This window comes from Ranitomeya variabilis, chromosome 2, assembly GCF_051348905.1.
Source record: "Ranitomeya variabilis isolate aRanVar5 chromosome 2, aRanVar5.hap1, whole genome shotgun sequence".
Classification (NCBI taxonomy): domain Eukaryota; kingdom Metazoa; phylum Chordata; class Amphibia; order Anura; family Dendrobatidae; genus Ranitomeya; species Ranitomeya variabilis.
Genome location: NC_135233.1, coordinates 832,206,210 through 832,229,967, shown reverse-complemented (window position 1 = coordinate 832,229,967; position 23,758 = coordinate 832,206,210). Strand labels below are relative to the sequence as shown.

The 23,758-nt window shown below is 40.8% G+C and overlaps 1 protein-coding gene across 2 annotated transcripts in view; it reads right to left on the bottom strand.

Annotated features, from left to right (window-relative positions):
• CSMD1 (CUB and Sushi multiple domains 1) overlaps positions 1-23,758 on the bottom strand; it is a 2,858,343-nt gene that overhangs the window by 205,636 nt on the left and 2,628,949 nt on the right. For both annotated transcript variants that reach the window (XM_077290057.1, XM_077290056.1), the window contains exon 54: positions 16,797-16,970. In XM_077290057.1, the coding sequence (XP_077146172.1) occupies positions 16,797-16,970 (174 nt within the window). The remainder of the gene's footprint in view (positions 1-16,796; positions 16,971-23,758) is intronic.

The following is a 23,758-nucleotide window of genomic DNA, read 5'->3' as shown; positions in this document are numbered from 1 at the left end:
CTCCCAATGAGTCTAATAAAAAGTTGCAGGAAGGAAACAGGTTATTTGTCCCAGAGATGAATGTGCTTTGGTCTGACAGGTGCATATCAACCCAAGGACACAAGCAAAAGACCTTGTGAAGATGATGTCGGAAGCTAGTAAGATTGTGTGAATATCCACAGTGAAAAGAGTACTGTATCAGCATGGGCTGGAAAGCCACTCTGTCAGGAAGCAGCCATTACTACAAAAGAAACATAAGAAAACAAGACTAATATTTGCAAATGCACACAGGATCAAAGACCTTAATTTTTGGAGACACGTCCTGTGATCTGATGAAACTAAAATTGAACTTTTGGGCATAAGGACCATCATTATGTTTGGAGGAAAAGGGGAGAAGCTTAGAAGCCTAAGAACACCATACCAACTGTGAAACATGGGGGGCAGCATCATGTTGTGGGGTTCTGGCTCCTGGAACATGAGAAAAAAAATTGTTAAAAAAGCAGTTGGTCATAAAGGCTAAAACTGGATGTAGTACCAAAGGGTCAAAAGTGGCATACATCTTAGCTTGACATAACCCGAAATTGGGCTTGTTGTAAAAACACATCTTTTATGATCACTAACATAAACAAACTTTAACCCATGTTAACCCAAGACTTGTTATTTTTTTAATTTTGGGGCTAAAAACTTACCAAGAGAAAGTTGCTGACTACCTGCCTGTTCTGCCCAGCAATGATCTGCTGCAGTTCAGGAAGTGACTTTACTTCTTTCTTTGACCTTGTAACAACAGAGCAGCTGTCTCTCTTCCAATTTGCTCTGTTGGTGGGGCATCACTTCCAAAGTCATACTGATTGACTGTAGACTCCCTGCACTTAGAGCTGGCTGTCAATCAGCATAACATTAACAGTGACACCTTATTATTTGAACAGAGAGAAAGAGAAGAAGCTGCTCTAGTGATGTGACATCACTAGAAGTAGGAGAATTGCTGTCAGTAGCAGTCAGTGACTGCTCTGAGCAGAGATCGTTGCAAGGCTAAACAGGCAAGTACTTAACAGCTGCCTGCTGGTAACGTTCCTAACCCAATACTAAAAAGAGGCAAAGTCACTGATAACCACTTCAAATGCAAAAGTAGGAGAATTGCTCAAAATATACCTTTAAATAAACTACATTTATTTATTTATACCGTATATACTCGAGTATAAGCTGACCCCCCTAATTTTGCCACACAAAACTGGGAAAACTTAATGACTCGAGTATAAGCCTAGGGTGGGAAATGCAGCAGCTACGGGTAAATTTCAAAAATAAAAATAGATGCCAATAAAAGTAAAATTAATTGAGACATCAGTAGGTTAAGTGTTTTTGAATATCCATATTGAATGAGGAGCCCCATATAATGCTTCATACAGTTCATGATGGGCCCCATAAGATGCTCCATATAAAATACGCCCCATACGATGCTCCATATTAAAATATGCCCCATATAATGCACAAAGGTTAATAATAGCCCCATAAGATGCTCCATAGAAACATTTACCCCATACAATGCTGCATAAAGGTTGATGGCCCCATACGATGCTCCATAGATTATGCCCCATAAGATGCTCCATACATTATGCCCCATAAGATGCTCCACACATGATGCTCCATACATTATGCCCCATAAGATGCTCCACACATGATGCTCCATACATTATGCCCCATAAGATGCTCCACACATTATGCCCCATAAGATGCTCCACACATTATGCCTCATAAGATGCTCCACATATTATGCCCCATAAGATTCTCCATAGATTATGCCCCATGAGATGCTCCACACATTATGCCCCATAAGATGCTCCACACATGATGCTCCATACATTATGCCCCATAAGATGCTCCATACATTATGCCCCATATGCTGTTGCTGCGATTAAAATAAAAAAATCACATACTCACCTCTCGTCGCTTAGGCCCAAGGCACTTGCGATATTCACCTTCCCCGTTCCACCACTGCGGTGGTGAGGATGGAAGACAGAGCGGCGTGCAGCAGTGGAATGGGGAGAGGTGAATATCGCACAATGCTCATCTCCCCCATCATACTCACCTGCTCCCGGCGTGGTCCCTGGCTGCATCTCACTGTCAGATGGTCTCCGGGAGACGGCGGCATCTTCCTATGTTCAGCGGTCATGTACCGCTCATTAAAGTAATGAATATGAACCAGAAGGGAACTGAAGGTAACTGGACACAGTCACTGTAAACAATGTTTCTGTTTGTTTTCACTTTCACCCCTAAAATCCTTCAATTTCGGCTAACTCCCCTAATCCATACACCTATTAAGGAAATGTTCATCTCTTCTTCAATCCTCCGCATCCATCTCACCTCCTCCTTAGAACTGTTCCTCAACATACAATCCTCTATCTCCAAGCACAGACAGTTATCTCATGCCCTCTCCTGCTCCCACCTGCTAACACTTTCTCTACTCCTTCTTACTGCTGGTTATATCTCTCCAAATCCTGGTCCTCCTCACCACATCCCCACAGTCAGTTCTAACTCCCATCCATGCTCCATCACAAATTTCCATAACCTCTCTAACCTTAAACCCATTCGCCCAGCCCCCCCAGTCTCACTAATAGGAGCTCTGTGGAACGCTCACTCTGTCCGCAACAAGCTTTCCTACATCCACGATCTTTTTGTTACTACCAAACTTTCCTTCCTCGCCATCACCGAAACCTGGCTCACCCCCTCTGACACAGCCTCTTCTGCTGCACATTCATATGGTGGCTTCCACCTTTCTCACACACCCCGCCCCAGCAGCAAGCATGGTGGAGGAGTTGGTTTTCTCCTGTAAGATAAATGCTTCTTTACCCCAATCTCACTGCTACTCTGTTACCCTCCCTTCCTTTGAGGTGCACTCTGTGCGCATCTACTCCCCCTCCAACCTCCAACTGGCTGTCATTTACTGCTCCCCAGGGCCAGCTACCACCTTCTTTGACCACTTTACCACCTGTCTACTTAATTTCCTTTCTGCGGACATCCCCACTATCATCATAGGTGACTTCCACATCCCCATTGACACTTCCCTCTCAGCTGCAACTAAACTTCTATCTCTCAATTCATCCTTTGGCCTCACTCAATGGTCTTCTGCAGCCACTCACAAAGATGGTCAAACACTGGACCTCATCTTCACCCGCCTCTGCTCCCTATCTAACCTCTCTAACTCACCTCTTCCTCTTTCTGACCACAATCTACTTACTTTTTACTTCCCTCTCCACTCCTTGTCTACAATCTTCATCTCACAAACTTGCACACCCTCGCAGAAATCTTAAACACCTTGATCTACACTCACTCACTCTCTGAATCCCTCCTTCCTCTCACAGACATAAGTTCCCTACATAATGCGAATGATGCTGCCGCTGTATATAACACCACAATAGCTGTAGCTTTGGAATCTCTTGCCCCTCTCACACATACCAAAGCTCGCAAAATCAACAGACAGCCCTGGCACACCAGCCTGACCAAAGAACAGAGGCGAGCTTCCAGGGCTGCTGTGCAGTCGAGACATGCTTGAATCTGATAGAGAGCATGACCAGAAGGATCCAGGCAGTGTTGAAAGCCAAAAGTGGATTTGCAAAATATTAACAAAATAATAAAAACTTACATTTATATTTTTAGGTGCAAAACAGTAACAATGCAGTGACAGGACAAGAATCTGTATAACTAATCATATGCTAAATAGTTGCAAAAACGAATTTATGTATGAGATGGCCAGGATAATTGTCTATCAAATGATAGTAGTCACACATTTGAAGCTGTAGTGGATGGTGAGATATGGAGCCTGAAAGTCAAAAGCACAAAACCTTGTTACCCTTTTGCTTCTATCAGCAATATAAGTATTAAAGAAGGCAGTTGCCAAATATACTGTCCCTTTTAAGAAAATAAGTGATCCTTCAATGCTTGCAGTTTGGAATTATACATTTAAAGAAGGGAATGGCTATTAGATTTTTTTTTGCTCATGATCGGTGAACATCAAAAACTATTGTTTGCCAGCATGCTACTGCACACATTTCTATTCTACACCTATACTGAGCTGTCTCATTGAAACAATTTGATTAAAGGAGCTCTCTGAGAAATGTACTAAAATAAAAAATGAAATAAATCATACACATTTAAATAAATATTTAAATATTAAACATTTTCTAAATACCTTCATTTAGACAAAAATGCTTTATCTACTGCACTCTGTGCATCTACCATGTATCACACCGCATTCTAGATTTTAGGGCGGGCTTCTTGAAGCATAAGACAGCGATCACACCAGAGCAGGGTCCTGTCAGTCATGAACATGCATTCCTCTGTTCAATTAACCTGACAATACACTAAGTGGAGCAGGATAGAACAACAAAGGAATGCATATTCAGGATGCCTGACAGGATGCTCCTCTGGCGTGACCTCTGTCTCTTGCTCAACGCAGCTCATCCTGAAATTCTGCCAAATTCCTGCCAACAGCTATGGCTCTCAACTTCTTCTTACGCAGGAATGCTCAGCCAAGCATGTTCTCTTTGAGACTTTCTGCAGGCTTACATTGTACAGGATTTTGGGGGAGGAGACAGTAGGTCGGGGGTTGCAGTAGCTCCGATGTTGTTGAGGTGGTCGTGTTATCATTACAGGTTGTAAGCTTTTTGAAAAGGTGGGTTTTCAGGTTCCATTTGAAGGATCCAAATGTGGTGGATAACCAGACGTGTTGGAGCACAGAATTCCAGAGGATGGGGGAACTTCGGGAGAAGTCTTGGAGGCAATTGGGTGAGGAGCGAATAAGCATGGAGGAGAGAAGGAGTTCTTGGGAGGACTGGAGATTACATGAGGGAAAATATTGAGAGATTAGTTTGGAAATATATGGAGGAGAAAGGTTATGGATGGCTTTGTAAGTCAGTGTTAGTAGTTTAAACTGGATATGCTGGGAAATTGGGAGCCAGTGAAGGGATTTGCAAAGAGGGGTAGCAGGAGTGTAGCGAAGAGAGAGATTAATTAGTCGGGCAACAGAGTTAAGGATGGACTGGAGGGGTGCGAGAGTGTTAGTAGGTAGGCCACAGAGGAGGATGTTACAGTAGTCGAGGTGGAAGATGATTAGGACATGCACAAGAATTTTGGTAGAGTGAGGGCTGAGAAAAGAAATAATTTTGATCTGGAGGTGACAGGAGGTGGCGAGAGCTTGGATGTGCTCTTTGAAGGACAGGGCAGAGTCGAGAGTTACTCTGAGGAAGCGGATTTCCGGGACAGGAGAAAGTGTGATTTCATGTATTTTGATAGATAGATCAGGTAGGGAAGATATGCCAGATGGAGGAAAGATAATTGGTTCAGATTTGTCCACATTGAGCTTGAGGAAGCGAGAGGAGAAGGAGGATATGGCTGATAGACACTCTGGGATTCTGGAGAGCAGAGAGGTGACATCTTGGCCAAAGAGGTAGATCTGAGTGTCATCAGCATATAGATGGTACTGGAAGCCCTAGGTCTTTATGAGTTGTCCCAGGCCAAGGGTAAAGATTGAGAAGAGAAGGGGTCCTAGGACAGAGCCTTGAGGGACACCAACAGAGAGGGGGTGAGATGAAGAGGTAGTATGTGAGTAGGAAACACTTAATGTGCGGTTGGTAAGGTATGAGGAGATCCAAGATAGGGCAAGGTCTTTGACCCCAAAGGAAGAGAGGATCTGTAGTAGGAGGCAGTGGTCAACTGTGTCAAAAGCAGAGGGCAAGTCTAGAAGGAGGAGTATAGAGAATTGTCTGTTAGCTTTGGCTGTAAATATGTCTCAAGGAATGGGCAGTCTCAGTGGAATGGTGTGGACAGAAGCTAGATTGTACGTTGTCGAAGAGAGAGTTAGATGGAAAGTGAGAGGAAAGTTCAGCATGGATGTGCTGTTCAAGGAGTTTGGCAGCAAATGGCAGCAAAGATATGGGGCAATAGCTGGGCATAGAGCTTGGGTCAAGGGATAGCTTTTGAGGATACAGTAGGTGTGATTGTGGCATGTTTGAAAGCAGAGGGGGAAGGTACCAGAAGTTAGTGATAGGTTGAAGAGATGAGTTAAGGATGGGATTAGTGTGGTGGTGAGGTTGGGGAGGAGGTGGGATGGGATGAGGTCAAGCACACAAGTGGTGAGGTGTGATTTGGAGAGAAGATGTGCAAGCTCTCCTTCAGTGATTTTGGAGAGGGAAGTTAAAGGGTTAGGGCATTGGTCTGGTATACAAAAGAGTTGTGGTGGTTTGACAACAAAGACTTGCCTTGTTTGGTCTAGCTTATTTTTGAAGTGCGTGGCAAAGTTCTTGCCAGAGATTAGGGAACTCAGAGGGAGCAGTGGTGGGTGGAGGAGAGAGTTAAAAGTGTTGAACAACTTTTTGGGGTTGTTGGATAAGGATGAAACAAGGGATGTAAAGTAGGTCTGTTTAGCAGAGGTGAGAGATGATTTGAATGCGAGTGTTGCTTGTTTGAGTGCAGTGAAGTCATCTTGCGAATGCGCTTTTTTCCAATGCCTTTCTGCAATTCTGAATACTTGCCAAAGCTTTTTAGTGATGTTATTGTGCCAGGGTTGTCTATTGATTCCTCACACTCTGCCATGCATGAGAGGCACGACCGAGTCGATGGCTGATGCAAGAGTGGCATTGTAGAAACTAGTGGCAGTGTCTGTGTCATGGAGTGAGGATATGGATGCCAGTGATAGGATAGAGTCAGAGAGCATGTGGGTGTCTAGGTGTGCGAGGTTTCTGCTGGGGTGCTCATGTTGCTGGATATGGGTGACAGGTAAGGAGGACAGAAATGAGAAGGTGAGTAGATGGTGGTCAGATAGAGGGAGAGGGGAGGTTGTAAATTTAGGCAGAGAGCAGAGACGGGTGAAGACCAGGTCTAATGTATGTCCATCTGTGTGAGTGGCTGAGGAGGACCACTAAGTAAGTCCAAAAGATGAAGTAAGGGACAGAAGATTGGAGGCTGCTGACTGGTGGGTGTCAATGGGGATGTTGAAGTCACCCATGATGATGGTGGGAATGTCAGCAGAGAGAAAGTGAAGGAGCCAGGAGGAGAACTGCTCAATAAAGGCAGTGGTCGGGCTCAGAGGTCAGTATATGATGGCCATTTGAAGGTTGTAGAGGGGGTAGATGTGGACAGAGTGGACTTCAAAAGAAGGGAGAGTGAGGGAGGGTGGAGGTGTGATTGGGATAAAGGTACAGTTGGAAGAAAGGAGAAGACCCACTATTCCACCATGTCTGTTGCCAGGGTGAGGAGTGTAGGTGAAATGAAGGTTGCTGTAACATAGTGCAGCAGGGGAGCCATGTTTCGGTGATGCCCAGGAAGGAAACATTATGAGAAGTGAAGAGGTCATGAATCACGTGAAGTTTATTGCAGATGGAGTGGGCATTCTAGGGTGATCCAGAGAGAGGGAGCATTGTGGTGGGTGTCAAAGGCACGGATTTGATGTGGGTAAGATTTTGAGTTTATATTGGGTTGGGAGCGGTAGGAAGGGGTAATGGGATGTATGAGCTGTGGGGGTCCACGATTGGGAGATATGTCACCAGCAGTGAGTAGAAGCAGTGAGAGACAGAGCAGATGGGAGGAGCAGAGTGGGCGGCTTGTTTTGTGTTTTATTAGGAGAGATCTGAGGTTGAGGAGCAGGTCAGCGGAGAAGGTCAGGTGGGGAGGTAAGAAGGATGGAGAGATTATTACTTGGTTGAAGGGTGCTGGGGTTTGCGAATAGCGAAGGAGAGTGAGGATTAATGGAGCAAAAACTGTTATAGCATATGTCAACATGATGAGTAAGTGAAGAGGAAGAGAAAGAAGTTTAGTACATTTAATAACAGTGGTTAGTCATACCTTCTGTTCACTTCTGGCTCATTTCTGGCATATTTCATCTTTATTCTTTTAGAACCATCCTTATAGAGACAGAAAATGGCAGCAGAGCTGCAGCGAATCACGATCTGTCTTGCTTCCTGCCTACACTTCCTGTCTCACACAGCAGTCAGTGGCATGGCTGGATGACATCATCATTCAGCACCGTGGCACCTGTGCCATTGAGAGGAAGTTGTCAGCAATGGTGTGGGAGAGCTCAAAAAGAGGTGTGAGGTGCTGTCTGCTGTGTGTTTGTGTACGTATGTGAGTGTGTGTAGAGATGAGTGGTGGTGTGTGTGCACAGCGCTGTAGGGGAATGTGCAGAGAGGTGAATGGTGCTGTGTGTGTAGGTGGAGGAGAGGGCAATGATGGGGGTGATGTGGGAGAAGGCAATGATGGGGGTGATGTGGGAGAAGGCAAAGAAGGGGTGATGGGGAGAAGGCAATGATGGAGGTGACTGAGAAGGCAATGATGGGTTGGTGGGGGAGAAAGCAATGATGTAGGTGGTGGAAAGGACAATAATGGTGGGGTGGGGAGGAGGAAATGATGGAGGTGGTGGAATGAGAAATGATGCTGTGGTGAGGAGAAGTCAATGATGGAGGTGGTGTTAAGTACAATGATGTTGGTGGTCAAAAGGGCAATAATGGGGTGGTGGGGAGGAGGAAATGATGGAGGTGATGAAATGGGCAATGATGGGGTGGTGGGAGAAAAGGCACTGATGATGGTGGTTGAAAGTGCAATGATGGGGATGATGGGGAGGAGGAAATGATGGAGGTGCTGGAATGGGCAATGATGGGGGTGGTGGGGGGAAGGCAATGATGGTGGCAGTGGAAAGGACAATGATGGGCTGGTGGGGAAGGAGGCAATGATTGAGGTGGTAGGGAAGAAAGCAATGATGGAGGTGGTGGAAAGGGCAATGATGGGGTGGTGTCGAGAAAGCAATGATGGAGGTGGTGAAAAGGACACTTATCGGGGTAGTGGTGGGAGAAAGCAATGATGGAGGTGGTGGAAAGGGCAATGATGGGGTGGTGGGGAAAAGCCAATGATGGTAGTAGTGGAAAGGACAATGATGGTGAAAAGGGCAATTATGGGTGTGATAGGGGAGGAAGAAATGATGGAGGTGATAGAATGGGCAATGATGGGGTGGTGGGGGAGAAGGCAATGATGGAGGTGGTGGAATGGGCAATGATGGGGTGGTGGAGAGAAAGCAATGATAGAGTTGGTGGAAAGGGAAATGATGGGGGTGCTGGGGGAGAATGCAATGATGGGGGTAGCCCACGACGACCAATCCACGTTCCAGGAATCGGTTCATGTAGGAATTCCAGGTGTCAGGTCCGAGCATTCCTACAAGAACAGTTTCCTGGAAAGTGGATTGGTCATCGTGGGCCAGTTGAATGGCCACCAAGGTCTCCCAATCTGACCCCCTTAGACTTTTATCTTTGAAGTCATCTGAAGGTAATTGTCTATGCTCTGAAGATACGAGATGTGCAGCATCTGAAGCAACGGATACTGGAAGCCTGAGCTAGCATTTCTTCTGCAGTGTTGCTATCAGTGTGTCAAGAGTGGGAAAAGAGGGTTGCATTGACAATCCAACACAATGGGTAGAGCACATTGAACACATTTCATAAGTGGTCATAAACTTGTAAATAACTCATGAAATAATAAAGTTATGCTAAAACCAAGCACACCATTGTTTTTCATGTGAAATTCTCAATAGGTTTGATGTGTCACATGACCCTCTTCCCTTTGAAAAAATAAAGTTGGATCCAAAATGGCTGACTTCAAAATGGCTGCCATGGTCACCACCCATCTTGAAAAGTTTTCCCCCTCCCATTTACTAATATGCCACAAACAGGAAGTTGATATCACCAACCATTCCCATTTTATTTAGGTGTATCCATATAAATGGACCACCCTGTATATTTATTTATATATATGTAGCTTTGTCACCATAAAAGGAGACATATTTCTTACCCAGGGGCCCCAAACTGTGAGGGTCCACCCCTGGGCTGTGTTGTGTGCCTTTAATTAAATGTGCGCACCACTGTTACTCTGTACCTGGCTCCTCCTAACTCCTCCTTTCTAGTCCTGCACTGCTCCCGGCTGAACACTCTGGCTGGATTTGCATAAGGACGCCACGCCTCCTGGCTGATGTAGCTTTCCAGCCAGAGAGAGCAGTGCATTCTGGGCCCGGCCGGAAGTAGTTGCGCATGTGAAGGCGGCTATAGGCTGTTGGAGGCAGAGCGTGAGGAGCTGAGGCTGTGTGGAGACGCGAGATGGTGAGCTGGGCCCGGTGGTAAATTTTTATTTTGTGTGGGGGGGCCCATTCAGACTTTTGCTATGGGGCTCCATGATTTTTATGTATGTCCCTGATCACTGGAAAGGGATTTAAAATCGGAAATGCAGTTTATTCTTTATGCATATCGTACTCCAACTGACTTCTTCATCAGGTGAACAACTGTTTTGGGTTACATATGATATTTTGATTAGTTCATATTGAATCTTTTTTGGGGGCTTGTCAAATGGAAAACTGCAATTCTCGAGTTTCAATTTGTTTTACTCTTTACAGTCTTTACTAGATAGGTTTTGATAATTTTATATTTTGACAGATCAGACTTTAATGAACAAGGGAACATTACATATGCTTTTTTTATTTATTTTAATGAGAAACGTGTCAGTGATTTGAAAATATATATTATTTACAACTTTTTATATACTTTTTGGCATTAGAGTTCAGTCCTTTTAGGGGACTTGACCTGCAATCATGTTACTATTGTATTTGAATATGTAGACAAAATGATGGTCTCCTCTAAAGCTTTTGTTGAGCTTCACAGAAGAATAAAAGATGACAGCCATGGGGGATATCAACTGTCCCTCGGTTGCCGGCGCGATGATAACCCACCTGCTCCATGTGATCATACAAGAAGGAGCCAATAAGATCCCATTCATGCGGTCACGTTTAAGTGCATAATTTGTAAGCATATTTCAGTGATTGACAGCTGTATTTTAATATTGAAAGAGCAACCTTTCTTATAATTTGTATTACATAAATTGATAGGACACACGTAAATAGGAAACTTTGTAATCTATTCTATCAGAGAAATCTACTTCTTTCTCCTCTTGGATTAACAATTGATTCTCAAAATTCTCAGTTTACAGGTAAAATCTGTCTTCAGTGAAGACATACTTTTACATTCCTGAAATCAGAGATGGCAGTTACTACTTTTAGAGATTTTATGTAGACAGGAGAAAGGAGAAGGAGGTAGGAGCTCTGCCTCTTGCTCCTCCCTCCTCCTCTCTCACCTCTTCATGGACACATCAGTAGTAACTCTCCGATCTCAGCAATGGGAAAGTCTTTCTTCACTCAATACAGTTTTACCCATAAATTGAGAATCTTTAGAATGAATGATCAGACCGGGCAGAGAAAGAAGCATGTTTTCTGGCAACCAGAATAATAATAGCAATCATAGCAATCAATATAACCTAACAAAGCTTTTTAAAATTCTCTTCTTTTAATCTCATAAAAAAATAAGAATTCAAATTAAACATATAAAATATATTGCTAATCCAGCAAATAGAAGGGAAAAATCCACAAATAGATGTCTGTTCGACTCTGATGTCATCTGGTTCGGAAACTTTCCTGTGCCTAGTAAATTTTGAACAAAATATCTTAAAACTTAATATCTTATCGGTGATCTGGTGACATGAATTTCCATTAGTCAATAAATCAATTTAGACCTTGAAGCTCTTACCGCAATCTAGTAAAGGGCTGTTCTGTGCTTCATTCTGTAGTGAAATGCGATGTTCCGTATACAAGTAAAAAGAGATTCATTCTAGATACAGCAGGTGAAGTTATGTAGATTTCTTCTTCTTCCGAATTTAATATGTTTGGGGGAAGAATGAATATTTAGATAGAAACAAGAGATTTGTTTTGCTGTGTATGAATGGATTATATTAACTGCCTGTGGCTATAGAGCAAGGAGCAATGATAATATTTACTTTTTTTATAGGAAGCACAAATACACCTACATTTAAAGCGGTATTTGTTGTTAATAAAAAACATGGTAGTGAACACATCGCTGATTTATTTTTTACTTTTTTTTTTAGAATTTTCCATATTCACACTTTTCCAGAAAACAAATTTAACTTTCAGTCCAAGAACAATATAAAATGTCAAAGAAAAAGTTCCAGAAGTTTGAACATTACTTCCAATTACATGAAATCATATACATAACTTGAATATTCATTTTTATGCTGCTATCAAGAAATTCTATTGCATCACACTTCATTTATAAATCTTGAACTCTGTTTGTTTTTACTTTTCAGAAAAAAGTTGTCCTATGTGGGTACATAGAGAATACTCAGTGCACTATTTCTGGCCGTTATGTGACTTGTAACCAGCATTATTTAACAGTTTTCTCCTCTGCCTGTTGTAGTCACTAAAAACTACAGTTCTTTTAATTGTGTGAATTTATCTTTCTAAAACTGGCTTATTACCTATCCCTCTCCAAAAATTTCTATAGACAGCTGCTGTATTCTGATTCCTCAAATAAGAGGAATTTGAAGACAAATTTGCGGAGAACTGGAGATGTTTGTTTTGCAGATTGAATGACTAGTGCAGGAAATGGAGTGGAGAGGAGAGAGAAGTCATCGGGGAAAGAGCCATTCATCTCTAATGAGATATAATGCAAAGTCTTTCAACTTAGCTTCTACTCATGTATAAAAAATAAAAGTGTTCTTACGCTATAACTGAACTTTACCATAGGGTTCTGTGAAAATGTAACCAAAAATATGTAAAATTATCATTAGATTACATAGAAACATAGCACCATAGTTATTAAGGTTGAAGGAAGGCTTTAAGTCCATCTAGTTCAACCCATAGTCAAACCTAACTTGCCCTAACATGTTGATCCAGAGGAAGGAAAAAAAACCCATGTAGCAAACAGTAAGCTTCACATTGGGGAAAAAAATTCCTTCCCGACCCCACATACGGCAATCAGACTAGTTCCCTGGATCAACGCCCTATTAAGGAATCTAGTGTATATACCCTGTAACATTATACTTTTCCAGAAAGGTATCCAGTCCCCTCTTAAATTTAAGTAATGAATCACTCATTACAACATCATACGGCAGAGAGTTCCATAGTCTCACTGCTCCTACAGTAAAGAATCTGCGTCTGTTATTATGCTTAAACCTTTTTTCCTCCAGACGTAGAGGATGCCCCCTTGTCCCTGTCTCAGGTCTATGATTAAAAAGATCATCAGAAAGGTCTTTGTACTGTCCCCTCGTATATTTATACATTAAAATAAGATCGCCCCTTAGTCTTCGTTTTTCCAAACTAAACAGCCCCAAGTGTAATAACCTATCTTGGTATTGCAGACCCCCCAGTCCTCTAATAACCTTGGTCGCTCTTCTCTGCACCCGCTCTAGTTCAGATATGTCTTTCTTATACACCGGAGACCAGAACTGTGCACAGTATTCTAAGTGTGGTCGAACTAGTGACTTGTATAGAGGTAAAATTATGTTCTCCTCATGAGCATCTATGCCTCTTTTAATGCATCCCATTATTTTATTTGCCTTTGTAGCAGCTGCCTGACACTGGCCACTGAATATGAGTTTGTCATCCACCCATACTCCCAGGTCTTTTTCATTGACGGTTTTGCCCAGTGTTTCACAATTAAGCCCATAATTATACATCTTATTACTTCTACCCAAGTGCATGACCTTACATTTATCCCCATTAAAGCTCATTTGCCATTTATCAGCCCAAGCTTCTAGTTTACATAAATCCTCCTGTAATATAAAATTGTCCTCCATTAGATTATGCTTTATCATAATTTTGAAGAGAGTTTGTCAACAGGGTTTTGCTATTTATTCTAAAAGCAGCAAAAAAAATGGCAAGGGAGCCTGGTTCCAGCAATGTGGATGTAGAACAACAAATGTCAGTTTGTAGAAGGAGCGCTAGCGGCCATCCCAATGAGGAGGAAATAAGTGGGCAGGTCCCCGCAGCTCCAGCCAGATACCCCACAATGGGGGAAAAAGACTTGCAACAGGAACAGAATAGCCGGTCTCAGGAGCGCAGAAGGAGAACACTGACACCAGTTTAGGGTAAAACCACAAGGCGTTTCAACGACGTGAGCCGTCTTCTTCAGGTGGATATTATATTCAGGTGGATATTATGGTTCCAGCAATGTGTCACTTACTAGGCTGTGTGTTGTAGTTTCAATTCAATCATTGTTTTATCATCAGATTTATCAGCAGATTATCGCTTCCTGACTACTGACTAGATCTCTTGTGCACTGCAGTCAGATTAATCTGTTCAACATCGACCCTAACCATTGATTAGAAATTTGCTCACAATGTACAATGTACACAGGAAGCTCCCAATCAGTGGTGTGGACGGAGTGGTGTGGACAGACCACTGCTACATCTGCAGGTAATTTATCCAAACTACACCAAGTAGTCCAGTAAGTGAAACATTGCTGGAATCAGGGTCTCTTTCTCTATATTATGATGTTCTCAGATTACATATAGTAGGGAAAATAAGAATTGGATACATTGCTGATTTAGCATGCAAGTTTTCCCACATAAAAAATGGAGAGATCTATAATTTTTATTGTAGGTTAACTTCAACTGTGAGAGACAAAATCTAAAAATAAAAATGAGAAAAACACATTGTATGATTTTTAAATACTTCTTGCAATGAAATGTAATTTAATTATTTGATCACCTAAAAACCATCAAGAATTCTGGCTCTTACAGACATATTAGTTTTTCTATAAGAAGCCCTCCTACTCTGCACTCATTACCTGTATTAACTGCACCTGTTTGAACTCATTACTTGCCAAATATAGACCTGTCCACACAATCAATTATACCCCAACATCTTCACCATGGCCAAGACCAAAGAGCTGTCTAAGGACATGAGGGACAAAATTACAAAATTGTAGACCTGCGCAAGACTGGAATGGGCTATTAGACAATAAGAAGGCGCCTATGCTCTAAATAAATGATAAGGAATAAAAACTGGCATGGGTTCCCCTGTACTTTTGATAATCATCCAGGCAAAACTGACAGCTGTGGGCTGCAACCCTTAGATCTGAGAGTTACAAAGGCTGGTTATCAAGAACAGAGGGGTCGTTGTTTTGTTTTGTTTTTTAAATGGCTATAAGACAGCTATCCATTACTAATCCTCCAGTTATATTGTAAAGTAACACACAGACAGAATAAAGTCTTTTATTTGAAATAAAAAAAACACACTTTTACTTTTTTATTTAAAAATATCAAACACAGTTATACTCACTTCACACCAAATTCCACTTAAGCCATGATCTCCTGTAAAAAAAAAAGCAAAATTAAATAACCATATCCCTCACCTGTCCATTGTTCTGTCCCCCGCCGTAATCCATGTCTGGGGATAAATTCTTTTTATTCATATTAATATGAATAGGTAGGTGGAAAATATTTCTCACACATAAGTAAGGGTATCCAAATACTAATTAAAATAATTTTAATACAATTTTAAAAATTTCAAAAGAGCAAGAAGTGCAACTTTATTTGTAGGGAAAAATGTAGTTCGATTTTTGGTGTTTTCTTCATAACCAGGACCCTTGTATCATGTTCTCACACACGTTATGCATGTAACAGCCCTCTGTGTCTGTACTTTTACACATACTGGTTGTTTGCCGATTCATGCAGCATTCCATGAACATCCGAATTATTACATTTTGGCTGGTCCGAACAATGAAAGCAATTGTTGCCAACCACCTTTCGTGTCTCCCCTATTTCCTCCTAGATTGTAAGCTTGCGAGCAGGGCCCTCACTCCTCTTGGTATCTGTTGATCTATGTGTTTATTGTTATTGTTTCTATTTTCTGTACAAGTCCCCTCTAAAATGTAAAGTGCTGTGGAATATGTTGGCGCTAGAGAAATAAAATAATAATTTTTATTATTATTATGGTGTTCTGAAAAAAATATGTGCTTCCTTAATATTACATGCCACCCTCAGAAACCTCCATGCAGTTGTTCAGCCTCAGAAGTTTTCAAAAGTATCAGCAGCAAATGTCCCACAGGGTGACTGCATCTTACCCTCTTTAAACACATGAACCAGTTTCTTCCCACTGACACCCATTCCCTAAGTGCGAATATTCTGAGATTTACTATAACTGTGTGTGGTATAAGCACATAACTAGAAAACACTTGTAGGCTAAGGATCTGTTGTCTGACCTATGGATAAGGCCACTCTGCAATTAAAGTTCAGTCTTCTGATGAAAGTCTGCTTCACTTTATGTGACTGCAAACTTCTGAATCTTTACCGCATGAGCACCACGGGCTATCAGGATTATCTGGTATTGTCAACGAGAGTGGATGGTCATGTGACAAGTTGAACACATATGTAATATCCATATTTTTTAAACACATTCTTACTGGACATACTTGGCTTTGCTCAACACAAGTATATTGATGTGGCTGATACGATTGGTTGGTTAAAGAGGCTGTCTAGTTTTCTGATGATTTTCTGACCTGTGACTGCAGACTTCTGAATCCTTACAGCAAGTACACTGCAAACTAGCAAGGCTTTCCAGTATTGCTGGTAAGAGTGGATGGTCAAGTGACCGCAATTATGCAACTTGTATATTTCTTTACATATTTTGACTATTCGTTCTAGGTCTTTTTCAATATAAGTATATTAATGTGGATTATTTGAGTAGATTGTTAAAAGGAATGTCTGGTCTTCTTATAAAAGCCTGCTGTCACTCTGTTTCATTTCTTAATGATTAATTAATTAACAATCTAAATTCCTTATCATATAGACTACTTCCAGATATTGCTCATGGTGGGATTTGACCCCAGTGCTTCTAAGCAACAGTGCTAACCACTGAGCCACTGTTTCTGAGCTACTGTTACACCACAGAATTACAAATCCTTACAATATGTAGACACACCTGCTTATGATTCAGGTGTTCCTACCTCGACAAGTTGGGAGAGAGCTGCTCCACATTCCGGTACTGCGGCATTGTGCTTGAAAAGGCCCCTGAAGTACATAACCCATGTTACAAGTAAAGTTCACGACATCATTTAAGTTAAATTCACTTCCATTTGTTATTCCATGAGATGGATTTCCAGGATGACCACACGTGATAGCTGTAAAATAAAGGCAAAATGTATTTGATTCAGGTGAGGGTAATCATATATCCATAAAAAATATCATCAGGTACATTATGAGTGATTAAATGCAGTCAAGGCAATAACATTTATATTTGTCGTTCTTTGATTAAAAAAACTGCTTTGTATTCACATGTGTGTGTATATATATATATATATATATATATATATATATATATATACACAGTACAGACCAAAAGTTTGGACACACCTTCTCATTTAAAGATTTCTCTGTATTTTTATGAGTATGAAAATTGTACATTCACACTGAAGGCATCAAAACTATGAATTAACACATGTGGAATTATATACTTAACAAAAAAGTGTGAAACAACTGAAAATATGTCTTATATTCTAGGTTCTTCAAAGTAGCCACCTTTTGCTTTGATGACTGCTTTGCACACTCTTCGCATTCTCTTGATGAGCTTCAAGAGGTAGTCACCAGAAAAAAGCAGCTAAGTAAAGAAAAACGAGTGGCCATCATTACTTTAAGAAATGAAGGTTACTGATGAGTGAATATACTCGTTACTCGAGATTTCCTGAGCACGCTCGGGGGTCCTCCGAGTATTTTTTAGTGCTCAGAAATTTAGTTTTTATTGCCGCAGCTGAATGATTTACATCTGTTAGCCAGCATAAGTACATGTGGGGGTTGCCTGGTTGCTAGGAACTTTGAAGAACCTAGAATATAAGACACATTTTAAGCTGTTTCCCACTTTTTTTGTTAAGTATATAATTCCACATGTGTTAATTCATAGTTTTAATGCCTTCAGTGTGAATGTACAATTTTCATAGTCATGAAAATACAGAAAAATCTTTAAATGAGAAGGTGTGTCCAAACTTTTGGTCTGTACTGTGTGTGTATATATATATATATATATATATATATATATATATATATATATATATATATACTGCAAAAAAAAATAAAGGGAACACTAAAATCCCACATCCTAGATTTCACTGAATGAAATATTCCAGTTGTAAATCTTTATTCATTACATGGTGGAATACGTTGAGAACAATAAAACCTAAAAATGATCAACGTAAATCACAACTAATATCCTACGGAGGTCTGGAGTTGGAATGATGCTCAAAATCAAAGTGGAATATGAAGTTACAGGCTGATCCAACTTCAGTGGAAATGCCTCAAGACAAGGAAATGATGCTCAGTAGTGTGTGTGGCCTCCACGTGCCTGTATGGCCTCCCTGCAATGCCTGTGCATGCTCCTGATGAGGCGGCGGATGGTCTCCTGAGGGATCTCCTCCCAGACCTGGACTAAAGCATCTGCCAACTCCTGGACAGTCTGTGGTGCAATGTGACATTGGTGGATGGTGCGAGACATCATGTCTCCCAGATGTGTTCAATCGGATTCAGGTCTGGGGAACGGGCGGGCCAGTCCAAAGCCTTCATCTTGCAGGAACTGCTCACACACTCCAGCCACATGAGGTCTGGCATTGTCCTGCATTAAGAGGAACTCAGGGCCAACTGCACCAGCATATGGTCTCACAAGGGGTCTGAGGATCTCATCTCGGTTCCTTATGGCAGTCAGGCTACCTCTGGCCAAATGTGCAGACACATGCACATTTGTGGCCTGCTGGAGGTCATTTTGCAGGGCTCTGGCAGTGCTCCTCCTGTTCCTCCTTGCACAAATGCTGAGGTAGCTGTCCTGCTGCTGGGTTATGGCCCTCCTAAAACCCCCTCCACGTCTCCTGGTGTACTGGCCTGTCTCCTGGTAGCGCCTCCAGCCTCTGGACACTACGCTGACAGACACAGCAAACCTTCTTTCCACAGCTCCCATTGATGTGCCATCGTGGATGAGCTGTACTACCTGAGCCACTTGTGAAAGCACAACCAACATTCAAAAGTGACCAAAACATCAGCCAGAAACATTGGTACTGAAATGTGGTCTGTGGTCCCTACCTGCAGAACCACTCCTTTATTGTGTGTGTCATGATAATTGCCAATAATTTCCATCTGTTGTCTATTCCATTTGCACAACAGCATGTGAAATTGATTGTCAATCTGTGTTGCTTCCTAAGTGGACAGTTTGATTTCAAAGAAGTTTGATTTACTTTGAGCTATATTCTGTTGTTTAAGTGTTCCCTTTATTTTTTTGAGCAGTGTGTGTGTATATATATATATATATATATATATAAATATAAATATATATATATATATATATATAGATTTTTTAGGCTAATTATATTATAAAAATTGTGCCAAGATGATAACTTTTGGGGGGGCAGATAACTGACTTGCCTGTAATTACACACAAATGTTATAAATAGAAGAAACTGACTGTGACTTTTTCACACATGGTGCAAAAATTATACTTGTTTGCGAAGTAAAAAGAGCTTTTTTTCTTGGCTAAATGAAGAAGTCATAGATCAATGTTTTTTTTTCTCCACAAGCCGTACAAAAATTATCCCTTTATTTAGATTGCAAAACATATATGCTGTTTGAAAGTAAAGACGTAATATCCTGCCATCTTAAAGTGATTTTTTTTCCTTTTTTGGGACCAACGTAACATCAAAGAAGAACAAATATAAGTGTTATTGCCTTTATTTAAAATTACCAAAATAATTAAACAATTACAAAGGCATTATTTAAAACTGTTCAAAAGTTATGCCTTTTTTGGGAGCTGAAACGGGATACCTATTTTGAAAGTGAAAAAGTAATGAAAGCTGTTTCATGTTAGTATAGCCTCAAGAAAATAATTTTCCCAGCATTAGTATAGTTTAGCATTATAAAAACACAATGTGCATTCAGATGTGTGGCCAGTAGTGTTGAGCATTCCGATACTGCAAATATCGGGTATCGGCCGATATTCGCTGTATCGGAATTCCGATACCGAGTTCCGATATTTTTGTGATATCGGAAATCGGAATCGGAAGTTCCTATAAGTTCCCAGGCGTGTGCGGTGCGTATGGTTCCCAGGGTCTGGAGGAGAGGAGACTCTCCTTCAGGCCCTGGGATCCATATTCATGTAAGAAATAAAGAATAAAAATTAAATATATGGATATACTCACCCCTCCGACAGACCCTGGACCTCAGCGGTGCAACCGGCAGCCTCCGTTTCTAAAAATGCAGTGAGTGTAGGACCTGCGATGACGTCGCGGCTTGTGATTGGTCACATGAGCGGTCACATGAGCAGTCACGCGACCAATCACACGCCGCAACGTCATCGAAGGTCCTTCACTCTGCATTCTTAGGAACGGAGGCTGACGCTTGCAGCGGTGACAGCCAGGGCTCGTCCGAGGGTGAGTATATCCATATTTTTTATTTTTATTCTTTATTTTTTACATGAATATGGATCCCAGGACCTGAATGAGAGTTTCCTCTCCTTCAGACCCTGGGAACCATCCAGGATCACTTCCGATATTTGTGTCCCATTGACTTGTATTGGTATCGGGTATCGGTATCGGCGATATCCGATATTTTTTGGATATCGGCCGATCCAATCCGATACCGATACTTTCAAATATCGGAAGGTATCGCTCAACACTAGTGGCCAGTGATAGTGGCAGTAACAGAAGCCACATGGTAGAAAATTAGGACAGGACAGGCAAATAGATATCTGGCGGTATAGGGCCAGCAATGGCAGCTCTGACAGCAAAACGCTAATAAAGATGACATAATGGACAGGAACTTAAAGTCAGGATGAGCATGGGCCATTAGCATAAGTGGCAGAAGAACTGTGTCGCAGACAGACAATGGAAATTAAGTCAGCCAGGTGGTATGGCTGATCTAATAGTTTTCATCTGCCATAGGTGAAAGTCAGCACTGATGCATGTCAGCATGATTATAATGCATTCATTCGTTAGCCTTGCACTTTTGAGTATGACAAAGCCATTGGCAACTCTGAGTATTCTCACTAACATTACACTGCAGTGTCGACGTAACAAAACATCCATAGCATAATGGGCAAGTTCTTGCCATTTGTCCTATGTGATATCCATAAGGACATGGAATCCAGGCACAGGGTATCTCATGGCTATTATAGTCATCATCAACATTGTAACACTTTTAGAATATTCCCCTGCATGTGCCATTTCTTTGTTTCCCTCCACATGCTCCCTGCTCCTCCATCAAATCCTGCAGCATGTAATATGGACCTTGAGAGTCAAAAAAAGTGGCCATGAACATGTACAAGTTGTTGTACTTTCTCATCCCCAATTGTATTCTTGTGAATTACTTTTCCAGGATAAATGTGAAGCGAAATAAATTGTTGATTGCACTTTTGCCCTTACTGACCAATTTTGTCTCATATTCAAAAGGCTTCAGTAGTCAGCATGCATCACTGAAAGTAACCTACAGTTTGGCTGCTTCATGATATTGTCTATCACTGCTAGTGAGTTAAGTTGTTTAACAGCAATCTTCCCCAAATGGAAACTTGATGGTCTCGCAAGTTTTTGGAAGTGAAAACATTTCCCATTAAATGTTTATTCCAATTTCAAACATTTTTGGCATATAAATGCATATCAGATGTGATGCCACATTGTGCTTAGCGGAAACGTAGTCACATATGAGTGTCTCTCTTTATCAATATGTACGGTATGTGAGTTCTGGAAATTGCAGAATATGCTTGTTCATAATTTTTGAAACTTCCAGACAAATTTATGGCTAGTGCTGGTTATGAATGACCACCTCTCCATTCCAGACAATGCACTCAAGATTGATATAGATTACTGCAGTGGGATGCTGTGAATTTGTCATAAATGTTTGAGATAAAACAATTATTTTAAGATGTATATGCACAGCACAGATATTTTGTTATGCAGCAACCTGTTTGCATGTAAAGTTTCATACCAATTGCAGCAAGAATCAGAAGAAGTTAATACTCGGATTTCTCAAGCATTTGAATTCTAACCATGCGACTGTAACAATGAGCTAATCCTAAAGCATGGCCAACACATTTTCAGACTAAAATACTATCTTTTGGATGGAAATGATAGTTTGTTACATATGTGTACAGATTTGCAGCCAACATGCTTCATCTTTCTTAACAAATAAATCCACTTATTGTCCATGTTCCATGTTAGGCTGAATTTGTCCTTGTTAAAATTATTTAATATATAAGAACTGTATGAAATATCTTGTCATTACTGAGACTAATTTATGGGTACAACCAGTTCTTTGTATTGATTGAAGAGTGCCATTTATACTAATAGCCAAATCATTAGTATATAATAAACTGCTATGCATTGTAAACTCTTTTGACTGACACAGTTAACTTCCGTATTTCTTAAAATTCTTATTTTAAATCATGCTTTTATTTTTCTCCTTGGCTAACCCAGAAAATAGTGCAATCAGGCAATTGCTTCCACATTTCCTTTGTGGCTCATACAGATGTACTGTATATATGCAATCTGATTCAATCAGATTCAGTGAACTTTACACTCTGCTAAAATTATATCGATGTATTACTAACTTGAATCTGAAATCGGAAAAGGAAAAAGGTTGACTTATAAAATGCTCTGTATAGTAGTAAGATAGCAAAAGGAGCACACAAATACTTATTGCAAACCTTTTGTAAGTGTTCAAGATAAAAGCAGAATCCTGCAGAGCAATACAGTCAAAGATTAAGTGAAGAAGATGAAAAGCACACATCTCTAAATAAAGTTATTTCTTTTGAAGTTGAATGTAAAGTTTGGAGAACCTGGACTCTTAGGATAAGTCATATACTGTGAAAATGATTTATTACTTTTGTTTTCAGATAATACTATGCCCTATACAAAGAAACAAATAAAAATGGTTATTCTTATCTTTTTTAACCCCTTCATGACCTTGGGATTTTCCGTTTTTCCGTATTTGTTTTTCGCTCCCCTCCTTCCCAGAGCCATAACTTTTTTATTTTTTCCTCAATATGGCCATATGAGGGCTTATTTTTTGCGGGACGAGTTGTACTTTTGAAAAACATTATTGGTTTTAGCATGTCGTGTACTAGAAAACAGGAAAAAAATTCCAAGTGCGGTGAAATTGCAAAAAAAGTGCAGTCCCACATTTGTTTTTTTGTTTGGCTTTTTTGCTAGGCTCACTAAATGCTAAAACCGACCTGCCATTATGATTCTCCAGGTCATTATGAGTTCATAGACACCTAACATGACTAGGTTCTTTTTTATCTAACTGGTGAAAAAAAAATCCAAACTTTGATAAAAAAAAAAAAAAAAAATTGCGCCATTTTCCGATACCCGTAGTGTCTCCATTTTTCATGATCTGGAATCGGTTGAGGGCTTACTTTTTATGTGCTGAACTCGCGTTTTTAATTATACCATTTTGGTGCAGATACGTTCTTTTGATTGCCCATTATTGCATTTTAATGCAATGTCGCGGCGACCAAAAAAACTTAATTCTGGTGTTTCCAATTTTTTTCTCGCTTCGCTGTTTAGCGATCAGTTTAATGCTTTTTTTATTGATGGATCGGGTGATTCTGAATGCGGGATACCAAATATGTGTAGGCTTGATTTTTTTTATTGATTTATCTTGAATGGGGCGAAAGGGGGGTGATTTAAACTTTTATATTTTTTTATTTTTTTCACATTTTTTTTACTTTTTTTTACTTTTGCCATGCTTCAATAGCCTCCATAGAAGGCTAGAAGCTGGCACAACACGATCAGCTCTGCTACATAGCAGCGATCATCAGATCACTGCTATGCAGCAGAAATGCAGGTGTGCTATGAGCGCCGACCACAGGGTGGCGCTCAAAGCTACCGACGATCAGTAACCATAGAGGTCTCAAGGACCTCTATGGTTACTATTAAGAAGC